Source organism: Ischnura elegans, chromosome 8, assembly GCF_921293095.1.
Source record: "Ischnura elegans chromosome 8, ioIscEleg1.1, whole genome shotgun sequence".
Lineage (NCBI taxonomy): Eukaryota > Metazoa > Arthropoda > Insecta > Odonata > Coenagrionidae > Ischnura > Ischnura elegans.
This window is the reverse complement of record NC_060253.1, coordinates 96,081,439-96,094,202: the sequence shown is the minus strand read 5'-3', so window position 1 is coordinate 96,094,202 and position 12,764 is coordinate 96,081,439. Positions and strand designations below refer to the sequence as shown.

Sequence of the window (12,764 nt, the reverse complement as noted above, 5' to 3'; positions counted from 1 at the left end):
TTTCCATGAGCTCTGGGGGGGGGGGGTTTATCCCCCAAATCCCCCCTCGCTGCGCTACTGTCGGAGGTTACTTGGATGGTATACAGCTAATTTTTTACGTATCGGAAAATCATATATTTATAAATTTTGTTTTCATAATGCTTAAGAGAAAATTCATTGTTTTTCACTACGGAAATGGCCGCAGTTTTCATGCCTTGGTAGTGGCGTAACTAGAAAAATGTTTCGGGGGGAATGGAATGGCCTAGGGTAGCGACCCCTCCCCCAGGAAACGGGAAAATTTTTGAAAAACATGTCTGGAAATACATTTGATATAATTTATGCACTAAAGACTTAACTTTAAGTAGATGCAGGTATTACATGTCAAAATAGTTTTAAATATTTTTTTATTTCTCTGAGGCTTTGGAGGGGATCTATCCCCTCATCCCCCTCATAGTTACGCCACTGTGTCTTGGACTCCATATCCGTTTGCACCGAAATCCGCCTGATTTTTCGAAAAAAAAAAAAAAAAAAAAAAACAACTTGAAAATTTCGGATCTGAGACCCTGATCTCAGTCCGCAACTTTCAATAATTAAGAGAAAATCTGAGGATAAGTGCCAGTTGTCTCCTTAGCAGATTAGAGATGGCAGTAGCTACAAAGGAAAACATTTCGAGTGGCTGGAGCCCAAATTAGAGTTGAACCCCCCCCCCCCCTTTCCCTGGCTACGTGCTTGATCCAGGAATTCAAGATTTATCCTTGGATTCGTGATTACGATGGGAGAGTTACTTACCAAATATGCGCGTGCGCACTAGCGTCGTGTAGAGTCTGCTCCCAGCACCCATTTGAGCATGGCATGCCCCCCCCTCTACCTCGTTCCGCCCGAGCACCAACAAGCGATCGCGTAGACCGAATATGCGGCCGGCGCGATCGCTTGTGGGTGCTCGGGCGGGACGAGGTAGAGGTATCCAGGGGGGCATGCCATGCTCAAATGGGTGCTGGGAGCAGACTCTACACGACGCTAGTGCGCACGCCCATATTTGTAGTAACTCGTAGGAAGTGTAGCGGTGTAGCTGCCACCTACATTACCTGCGCTCAGGATCCTAGTCCATCAATGCCAATGCATTCAGTGCCATTTAGCAGCATTCATTTGAACTTCATGCCCTTTTCTATCATCGTACATCTTCTCTAATGCACACCCTGGATGTAAAACCACCAGCCGCCGCCACTGATATAGTATATTTTATTATCTCCCCTTTCATCCATTTGGTTTATATTTGCAAAATGTCACCCTAGAGATAAGTGGAAATATCCTAACTATTCTCATGTTCCTAATTGGGAAACCGGTTGTCTAATTTGGACTCGTATTTACCAAAATTTTGCCGTTACGACATAATTATTTTACTGAATCATTCAATATACTTGGTCGACATAATTTTTAATTGTTATATGTACTAGTTTCGACGCAAATGCTTTATCAACACGTACAAATTTTTGAATAGTTATTTATATTCGAAACAAGGATAGGATGGTGCTAGGAAAGGTGTGTGCATGGCCACGTCGCGTCGGCTGGTAGGTAATCGCCGAGGGCGCCGATGTCGGCGTCAAAATGATGTGCCGCTGTACTTTGCAAATTTATATCTGGACTTGAGTGCATGCCATAATAATGAATAATATGTCATTTAAAAGGAAATTTTATTCTCAATTCTGATTTATTTTTTGTTTACTGAAACATTCAAAAAATCAAGACAAGATAGTGCACTAAATGACTCCGCGCACCATAAAATTAGCCGTTTTGTCAACTTCATGAACTTCGTAACTCAACCTAGGGGAAACTACTACGTCTACAACATTCATCTTCCACAATGAGTTGCAAACATTAATGTAGATTAATAAAATGGCTTTTGCGTATTTTTATAACGCATATTCTGTTGTAGAATAACGAAAATGTTTAAACTCTATCTAGTCCTACATTTTATCCCGACAGAAAAAATAAAGTTGATACAAACACTTCTTAATTTATTTGCAATTATTCTATGATCTATAATCTATAAAAATATTTATATTTGTGAATGTTATTAACTTTTATCAATGTCATGTTGCCAAACGGGGCTGAGTGGGGCTAGTACCGGTTACCAGGAAGCAAAGTTTCGCGCGCAACACGTGGCAACGCAGCATTCGTTCGCTTCGGCGTATTTTTTAATGTCCATATATAATCTACACTGCATAAAAATCATTTATTTTCGGATCATAGAAAATTTTCAAATAAATTAGGAAGTGTTTCTATCAACTTTATTTTTTCTGTGGGGATAAAATGTAGGACTAGATAGAGTTTAAACATTTTCGTTCGTACAAACATTAGTAGGGGGTCCTCACAACGCTCACGTCTATCGTGAAGCGCATATGAAAGGTGTAACAATTAAAAGTCTCAGATTACTTGAACGAAAGCTTTTTTTTAATCATAAAATTCAAAAAAAAAAAAAAAAAGCTTTTCAGTAGCTGATATGCTTACAACATACTCAGTGCAAAAAGATTACAAAAAGAAATAAATTAAATAAAGGAGTAGGAAGATAAAAGATAACCTGATGCTTTTTTGAAAGGTTAATTAAAAATGAAATTCTCAAGGTGTTTATTGGTTTCAGTGCAGTTTCAAGGACCTTATCCACTAAATAGATAATAGAACCAGGATACAAGGGCGTACCCAGGATCATAACTAGGGTGGGGGCAAGCCATGGTCTTGGGGGGCAAGCCATGGTCTAGGGGAGGACAAGCCAAGTTGCGACATTTGAAGTTAATAAAATATCAATTTCGCAAGAAAAAATACTATGAAAAGTAAGAATTTCACAGCTCATAAAATTTATAATATGAAATTTAAGTATAATGGTTCTATTATCTGTTTAGTGAATTCGTTCCTTGTAACTGCCGTGACATCTAAACAAAGGGCATCATCATGATCTCCAGCCGAGGGCCCCCAGTCACCCCTGCGGTGAGGGTAAATTATTGGGAAAGGTGGTGATGAGGCGAGAGTTTCCATGAACCACGCATCCGTGACTGCGTGATGCGCGATTCTCGGCGGCGTGATCACGGATCCAGGAAAGTGGTTTGCAAGGATACGTCAGAAACACAGTTCGACGTCGGAAACTACTTTGTCAGGCACCACGCCACGCAGTCGCGCACAAGTTGTACGGGAGGCAACTGCCGCATTTAAGGCCTTTTTACGCGGGGCAGGGAATTGCGCAGGTTAGAACTGCATTAATTTCTAAAATGGCATGCGTGAACGAAATTAGAACAGGGGCAATTCACCGCTTTACACGACGGAATTTTGACTGCGCCTTCGTACACATGGGCGTGCTCAGCGAGGGGCAGGGGGGGGGCTGCCCCCCCCCTAGAAGCAGAAATCGCACGAGTCTTTCAGCAATATCTGTACTGAATTGAAAGTATTCAACAAATTTTCCATAAACCCACGAAAATTGATGTGTTTTAGTATTAGATATGTAACTAAGCTAAAACTATTTTTTGAAAGAAATAATCTCACAAACTAATAAAGCGCTGCCTTAATTTTCTTAGTTTCATTAGTTAGTTTTATTAATTAGTTTCATTCACCTTTTCCACACTAAAATGTCACAACTTGGCTTGCCCCCCTCTAGTTAAGATCCTGGGTACGCCCTTGTTCGTACACACGTCAGATTGTGCAAGTAGGTACGTTCCCCGAGTAAAACGGCTTTTAAAATTTACGCATTGAATGAACTTGAAAAACCCATTTTTATTTCCCTAATGGTCCTTTTCCACGGTCCTTAGCCCTAGGATTGTGCACCGATGAAAGGTTCCTTAAGATGGACCTAAGTGAGATAAAGGTCCTTATATTAGACCCATATTATTTAAAACCATTTTTGGTGTGCTTCTAATTACGGGAAAATGCGCATTCTTTGAAGAGAATTTCTTCCATGTTATTCCAGTCGCGCACCGCAACTGCCCTTAACCCTTAATCGGTCGCACCCCAAAACTTACGCGAAAAAACTTTCGGATCATTGTGACCCGAGTTGAGTTCATTGCGTTTTTGCAAAACGTTTTTGTCAAAATATTGGTATCATTTTACTACTATTCACTAAGTAAGTTGTTCGAATAAATTTTATACATTTTTTTGAAAAATTTGAAGTTTGATACACAATAAACATTACATAAACTATGGCCGATGCACAGAAAACGGTATAAAGATTTATACAGAGAACATATATAGAAACATGAATTTAATAAAAAGAGGGAAATGTTTGAGCTTTACAACATTTCAAGAAATCAGCCTGCTACATAAAACAGACTAATATAAGACTAAAACAGAATAAAGCGTCGGTTAAAAGGCGGAAAAAATCTGATGCGCTCTCGGTCGCGTCGGCTATAAACATTGGTTGCAGCGAAACAAAGCATTACTTTGAAAATCCAACTTTACCCAGCGGTAGAATTACATACATTAATAGACTAGAAAAAAATTCCTATTATCATTTTATTTAAAAAAATATCTAAGAAAATCCAGTCGGGTCAATACGACCCGATGCGACCAATTAAGGACTAAAATCGTCTTTTCCCTTCGTCTCGTCCACTAACCCCACTGCAATATAACGCTAACCCGATTTGCCATTAATATCTCTATACTACGTTCCATCTTTCTCCACAGGGTGAAAAAATGAGAGAGATCTACATTGACCGGTTTAAGAAGATAGTGTTGGAGAGCAACAGAGACTATTGGCCCACAATGTGCCCTTACGCGTCCCTTCCAGTGCCCTGGGATTCCACGCCACAAATGCCCCCGCATCCCCCGCCAGAACGGAATTTCAAAAGAGCCTATAACATTTACCTTCCTGCGAGGGAGAAGGACATTTACGTCACTAACTAACCAACACAGCTGGAAATGTCACAAGATTGGAAAAATGTCCGGAAGATGAGAACAACCAGGAAGTCAATGTTAAAACCCACTACCGGCGTAATAGGGCAAAAAAATGCATGCTTTTTTATTCCATGCGAGACGTGTAAAATAAAATCCGGGAAACTATCAGAATTTATTTGTTCGAGTAAATGTCTTGTATCAGTCATCAAGTATATACTCACTATTGTACGGAAATATGTTAATAAAGCCATTGACCATTTCCCCGGAAGAAGCGCAGGTAAAAATTCAGATTTTATTGGAAGTTTTAATTTCAATCATAATTAAACGTAAATTTGAGAAATCATACTGGAAGACGTTTAATCACAAAGCGTATTGAAATCAAATACGCGGCCATGTACGGCAATAAGAAAATTTTGAACTGAATGATAAGATGAGGAGGGATTTAATTTCATCCATAGATCCATATATTACAGCTCAAGAGGTCTGTACAAATGAAATTTGTACAGACGTCTCATGAGACACCTGATCATTGGAACACCTGATCCTTGGACCCATCTCTTCAACGTTCCTTTGGTCATGTAATATTTTTAACTCTCCAGTTAATGACAGTCAGATACAACTAATTTAACTTTAAATAATGAACCTTTCTCGCGTAAATCATCTATTTAAATTTGCAATCCCTATTCACTTTCTTAAACCTTGTCATGTTTTCATCGGTTGATTAAGAACAGCAACTCGGTTTCTCAGTATTTAAACGGCATCCAAGTACAACAATTAAATTGAAGACGAATTGATGAATTAATAATTCAAAGTTACAGATCACAATTGGTAGGGTGTAACTTTGGCTTACAATTCGTTATGATCATTACTAGTTAGATTCCTAACACCCAAAAATATTTTTATTTTTTTCAGTTAAGAGCGCAGTAGTATATTAAAAAATATTATATTACTATTAATTGGATCCGATGAACCAAGCACTCAGACGTTGTAGCTGACATCTAAGCAGAGGATAAATAAGGAGATACGAGCGTGCTACGCCCGCTCCCAGCGGGCTTCCCCCGCTCTTTTCAATGCAGGTCCACAGAGGGATTGGCGCGTTTCTAATTTTAAAATGTAGAAAAAAAAGGCAGGGTCTTATGTACAAATTTAACTGGAATGTTCATGTACAAATTGAGGTCAGAGGACCTCTTTAAACACAACATTGGAAGTAATTACATTATCCTCTGTTAAACGCACATGATGACTCATACTTACGTATCAACAGGAGACTTGAATGTAGCCGCATTTTGATAAAAGTTATTTAAAGAATGCAAGATATTGTTGCAAATGAACAAATGCATCAGTTAGTGCGCCGTTAACGTCAGGAATATTTACAGTTCTTTTATTATTTAAAAACCAATTTTAGGGAACAATAGCAATATTTAGGAAGTAAGATATGCCGTCGCATGTTCTCTTATGAATTCTGTGCATTTTGGTACCTCATTTGTAGAGTTTGGTAGCGTATAAGTTGAGAAAAAGGTATCTATACAGTAGAAATAATATAGAAGATAGGTTAATCACTTCCGTCAAGCGAAGAGCTCCACCAAGGCCGTAGCAAGAAAAAAAATTCGTGGTGTATCATTTGGAGAGGATATTAACATCGGAGAGTTGTGCCAGAGGTTATACTTATGAACGTGCCTACAACATAAGATTTGAGCCCCTAAACCTCACAACTTTACTCGCCACGACTTTGAGCTCCACCGTTTAGGTCAGGGATGCCCCCCTCAAAATGAGGAAAATTTTTCGATCAAAAGCGGCATACCGTCATCAGCTTAGGGTCTTACTTCCCATCTATCAACTGGTACTACAACAGGTTCCAGGCAGGGCCGCCCGCGGACTGCCCCGGATCACAAAGTTAAAGGGGCTATTTCTCTTCGGGGTGGTGGGCCTCACACCCAAACTCTACCCCGGGCCACAAGAAATCTCTGGGCGGCCCTGGTTCCAATTACTTTCACCTCTCTGATTATTTGCGTCAAAATGTTGAAGGTCTAATCCAAGGGGACTACATTCGAGGAGGCCCACTTTCATCCCACAGAAGGTTGATTTCTGTTGCCCCTTCGGTCGTAATTTAATCGGCTTACAAAAATGACCACGGTGCGTCGATGAGTGCAATGCGATCATCTTTTTTTTCAATATTTTGTAGTATATTTAATATTGCGAGGAATGGCATTGAAGAGCTATGAAGTTGATAAATAACATAATTATATATAAATAAATATTGGTTAACGCCTCTAATTATACCTAATTGCCCCGTGAAACTCGGGATCAATTTGTCCGTCAGCGACTTCTATATCATGAGGCGACATCATGAAGCCGCCTTGAAGATCCTCTGTAATATTCGTGGTCTAACCCTTACAAGGAGCCGTCTACGTCACTAGCTGTCCTCTTCAAAATTACCTTAAATTAGCATGGGCTTTGCGCAGCATGACCCTCCCTGCTCCTAAGTTCTCCGTTTTTAGAACTTGTCAATCGCGCTCGTTTTATGCGAATCATTTTTTATCCACGCGATTAACCTCATGCAGAGGAGTGCCGCGCATTTCACCAAATCTATTTCTCACGGATGCCACGAAATTGTGCATTAATTTACAGACCTGAGTCAGAAGGGACAACCCAATTTGGCAGGCAAGAAAGGTTTACAGGAAGATTAACAGGAGGTAGGCATTAACGACTTATGCAACGGAATCAAATGGAATATTTCGAACTGTCCAGCGCGACACCACAATGACAGCCGGCGATAAAATAGGCAAGTTGGATGCCGGCAACACCACCGGCTGGGGATTACAATGTTTTACAATGCATGCTTTCACAAGCGTACTACAACTACGGCCGCCATCAGACGAGCCGACTTGACGCCGGGCGGCCGCCGTCCAGGGCACGGCGCCATGCTTTCAACCGAAGTTCTCTCTGGATGTCTTCAATGAGTCGAATCGCCACATCTTTTGTGGCTCGGCGCCGACGCGACGTCACCACGGCGCCCATTTCAATCCAGCCCAACGGTACGCCGTCTACTTCACGAAATATAGTGGTCACAGTGCTACATTGAGGCCGGTTTCAGGCGAAAAGACTTTTCGCCGGGCGCCGTGCAATTCGGGCCGCTTTCAGACGAGACGACTCTCTGCATTAGACCATCACGACGCATATAAATCACATCGATTACATTCAAAATAAAACTGGCTGCCGGCACTGGCGATGCATTATATTATAGGTAAAAAGGAAGCACTACGTGAAAACAGGTTAATTTGAACGCAGTCACGCGCACTATTAGTGCAAAGTTATTCAGGAATGAAATTTGGCATGAGAAAAAAATTATCAGGAATCGAGGCCAGATCTTCAGATTGCCGACAAGGTATACCACCAGTTACAGCACTTGGCTTAGGGGTTTAACAAAGGAGGTTTTATATTTACAACCTCCTTGGGTTTAACTCAAAGCAATACGTGATCAGCAATTAGAGAAATCAGGGTTCCAATCTTAAAGGCCGTTTTACACAGGGCACAGAATTCCGCAGGTTAGAACTGCATTGATTTCTTAAATGGCGTGGAATCGCGCGAATGCATGAACGAAATTAGAACAGGGGCTATTTTGCCATCTCACGTCCATGCATGTGTTCTAGCAATTCACCGATTTACACGATGCAATTTTGACTGCGCTTTCGTACACGTCAGATTGTGCAATTACGTGCCCCATGTAAAACAGCCTTTAGCTACACCAAATACGCCTTCTCTTCTTCAACAGGGATGGATTAAGATGGCCATTTTGAGGCGGGCTACTTTCTGACATAAAGAGCCTTACACCTTCAAAATTTCAACAAAAGCAAGAAACATGAAGTTGGGTAAGGGCTATTAATTACTTTGTGTGGGCATTAATTATTGAGGGTTACATCACGAACCAATTTCCTTAACATGCAGACTTTTGTGTAAACAAAACTTTATCTTCCAAATGCTCATAATCATTCAAAATATAGGTGACCATTAAAAGCACAAAAATGGATATTTCCAACCGAATTAAGATGCGTTATCCATTCTATTCCACCAACTAGCTGTGACAGCAAAATGTGACTTTGGAATTAAGTACTTTAATTGTGAACATGAAAGATGTACCACAGCAACACAAGAATTTCATAAGCAGTTGAGAGCATTGCACTCAACTGGCTCAAAGGTTTTCAGAATTAGAGGAATCACAACTGAAATTCTCCTCCTATTCCATCCACCAAATAGTTGTCGTGCAGCCAGAAATTCTCATTGATAAATGGTGTCAAAGAGGATCTTAACTAGTTTGTGATAGTTCTCATTCCATCCATTGGTCTTTCTTTCAAAGCTCCCACTTTAAATACAATCTCCATCTATGCAATTACATGAATTTCAACATGCACCTCAGCTATAATTAGTGAACAATTACAACCAAGTACATGACAACGACCAAGATCATGATTGTAATATCCATACCCCCCAAGATGAACTTTAGGCCTCATAAAATTGTTTCACATTTTAACGAATTCGCACAGATTAAAAAAATTTGGTTAGATTAATTTTTGAAGTATACTTCAATAAGCCCTTTCCAATAATGTGCATCCAGCAAGATTTTATTAAGGATTGACATTTTGTAACTCATCTGATAGAGCCTCAAATATTTGTGAGTGGTTTGCCAACACATCACTAAAGCCTTATATTTTGAATACCTAGTATTGACAAGAAAGAGCTAATGCATAGGTACAATATTGATTTAAAGAGCTTTCTCTGAAATTATTTGAGGTTTACATACTAAAATGACTTGAATATGTAAAAAAAACTTGCTAAAGAACTTAGGAAATTGAAAAATAGTGAATCATTTCAATTATTTCCATCAGATTACTTTTTGGAGTTTAATACTGCCAAGCTCAGGGCTCAAATAGTAACTACAATAGAAGTAAATTACCCTCAACCTAGATTTACTCCAGGACTTTAACACCAGAAAGATTTTAATTCACTTCATATTGAAAATTGAAATTTGAAAAATCACTGATCATTCGTATTTTTTTTTAACTGTGAAAAAGATGAAGCATGATAAGGCTGAGTATCTTTCAATTTCTCTGAGGAGGACACGTAAAGACTAGGAACAGAACCTTAAAAAATAAATACAAACACATTCTAAGAAACAAATATTTAATCATTACACTTGGATGTAGCCTGCAATCTTAATAACAAGCACCTATGGAAAGTGCAAGCACTAGAGAAAGAGAATACATTTCAAATGCATGAAAATCACAACATAAGGCCAATTAAAATATAATTCACAAAAATATGATCTTTCAATGGACAAGAGATAAATAAATGGAACCCTTTCCATCAAAAAAGCTAGGAGACCAATAGACGCCTTAGTATGCTTTAAAAGAAATTTTTATCATGACTTACTACTTCAACATCAGTAAAAATTAGGAAATGAGAACAGCACTACTGAAGGACTAACATAATAAACACAAATAGAACTCAAGGCTAAAAATGTTATGCCACAGCCAAGAATTGAGAACACCAATCCTTCAGAAGCACCAGCCTTTCCCTTCATTATAGTCTCTTAAAAAAACTAAGCGTATTGTAATCAAAATAAATTCTCTGTACTAAACTACTAATTTTAACATCTTCTTTAAGACACCATATTTCTCTGGACTCCTTGGCAACTCAACCTGTAAATGAAATAATGGGCAATTGGAATATTTTAGCTTAGTAGACAGTTGATAAATTTTACATTTTTTTAAAATCTCATGTCTAACAACACAATTTTTACACAAAAATAATGATACTCAGTCAGCTCTTGATTTAATTTTGAGCATGTACGTTAAATGTCAAAACTTAGCCCAAGTCAGGGTTTGCACACCTTAGAGGTGGGTATGAACCACAGAGTAGTTTGTCATATGGACAAATAAGATAATAATACCAACAAATGAAAACCATGTACTTATTCACCAATTTATTCTCTTGGTACAACTAGTTTCAATGCAGCGGCATCATCATCAGGTACTCGTGACTCATCACAACTCGTACTAATGATAAGTACCTGATGATGACGCCAGTGGGTCGAAACTAGTTTTACCACGAGAATAAATTGGTGGATAAGTACATAGTTCTCTTTTCATTTGTTAGAATGAACTTCCACAAAGTTGAGCCGAGGACTATAGAGATTAACAAAAATAGCAATTGAAAATTATTTTAACAATAGTCTAATCCAGCCATATCCAATCCTACAAATTATTCCGGGAACACTTAACTATTTCTCCTTCACACAAGTGAGGGGAAAATGAGAATCTCAGGAAAACATACCAAAATATTTATTTTTAGGAAGTCAAGATGTCACCCTATTTTAATGCTTCACAACTAAAAATTAATATTTTAAAGAAATAAAAGAGAGAATTTATTACAAACACACTAATAACAGAAAAAGTGCAGAAACAAGAGAAGGAAGGTGCTATGATAGCCCATTGCAGAGGAATTTACATTGATAATTATGCTTGACAAGTATGTCATTGAGGCCGGAGAAAAGAATCCTTTCACATGGTTCACTCTTTGGCAAACTAACTACCCGTCTGATAATTGAGTCTCCAGATGAGAGCCCAAAATAATATCTAAAATAAGGAGATAGAATTTAGCTCATACTCTTCCCATTGAGCTATCAATGAAACTTCGCACTGCACTGTCCACACAACGGCATCAACCAGGAGAGGCTCTCCCCCAAAAGAGAGAGTCTTATGCAGAAACAGTAAATGCTTCCCACATTTCATAGTGATGGCAGCAACTGTATAATACAGGTTGCATTTTTACATTTTTTTACTGTATGTGACTCATGGGTAACTAGGGCACATAAAATTTCACAGCATTTACTGTCCGTATGTTATCTGACATGCAGCCAAGCTCCGCTGAAATCTATCAGCCACATTTTGTTAATGCTCCATGCAAGCATTAAAAATTTAAGACCAACATTTCGTGTTAAATTAATCTGCCAAAAATGCAACATTCTTAAGGGAAATTTGTAAGCTAAGAACACAGGTAGAAAATAATACCATTACCTTAATTCTGTTGCTTTAGGAATGAAACTTTAATATCCTGGGTCATCCTACTCGTTTGTAGTTGGAATGGCTGGTTTATCTGATTCTGAAGTTTTCTCAGCATCATTCTTTTTAGCTTCTAACTCGCTGAAAAAATAAAGGAAAATTATCAATCGATACTAAGTATTCAGATGTGCACTAAATTATTCCACAAAAGATTAAATAAAACAAACGTGACCACATTGTCACAATGCATGACTGGCTTAAGCAATTTGACGTGACTTATTTTTCATTAAATGTATAACTACAAGTTGTAGTCAACTAAAATCTTTATCAAATCATAATGGCTTGGGATGTGAATACCCAGGTATACGAATACATAGGGACCAAAATAAACATTCAAATAGGTAAAAATATGTATTTTCATAGGCTTTATTATTCAGACTTAAAATGTGTCGTGATTTTGAAAAATCAATCTTGACACAGAAAAAATTGTGTATGATGAAAATTTTAAAATCACAATAAATTTGACAACACTTTTAGGCAACAATATGAAAAAATCTGAACAGAAATAATCTTAATTTGGAAAACCAGTTTCATTGAGAAGACTTTTAACTAATTTATTTCACTATGTAAATGACTGCTCCGTAACAAAGTGAAAAATCATCACAACAACACATGTCTAACCTTTTCGGTTCATGGTCATTCAGCGATTTCACCTGCCCATCATCCAATGCAGAGATCACTTTATCTTCCACAACTGTCAAGCTGGCCATTGGCGAAGCATCTGGACTTGGCAAAACAGCCATATCTGGAGGGCATTCATAAATCTGAAGAATACAAAGACAAAAATTAAAT

The 12,764-nt window shown here is 38.4% G+C and overlaps 2 protein-coding genes across 5 annotated transcripts in view; one reads left to right on the top strand and one right to left on the bottom strand.

The window, feature by feature from the left end:
• Window positions 1-5,149, top strand: part of LOC124164288 — a 111,134-nt gene extending 105,985 nt beyond the window's left edge. For both annotated transcript variants that reach the window (XM_046541535.1, XM_046541534.1), the window contains one exon: window positions 4,645-5,149. In XM_046541535.1, the coding sequence (XP_046397491.1) occupies window positions 4,645-4,863 (219 nt within the window). In that variant the 3' untranslated portion in view covers window positions 4,864-5,149. The remainder of the gene's footprint in view (window positions 1-4,644) is intronic.
• A 4,866-nt stretch (window positions 5,150-10,015) lies between these two features.
• Window positions 10,016-12,764, bottom strand: part of LOC124164376 (tudor domain-containing 6-like) — a 53,602-nt gene continuing 50,853 nt past the window's right edge. For all 3 annotated transcript variants that reach the window (XM_046541683.1, XM_046541685.1, XM_046541684.1), the window contains 3 exons: window positions 12,594-12,736; window positions 11,928-12,053; window positions 10,016-10,550 (listed from right to left, as the gene is read on the bottom strand). In XM_046541683.1, the coding sequence (XP_046397639.1) occupies window positions 11,975-12,053; window positions 12,594-12,736 (222 nt within the window). In that variant the 3' untranslated portion in view covers window positions 10,016-10,550; window positions 11,928-11,974. The remainder of the gene's footprint in view (window positions 10,551-11,927; window positions 12,054-12,593; window positions 12,737-12,764) is intronic.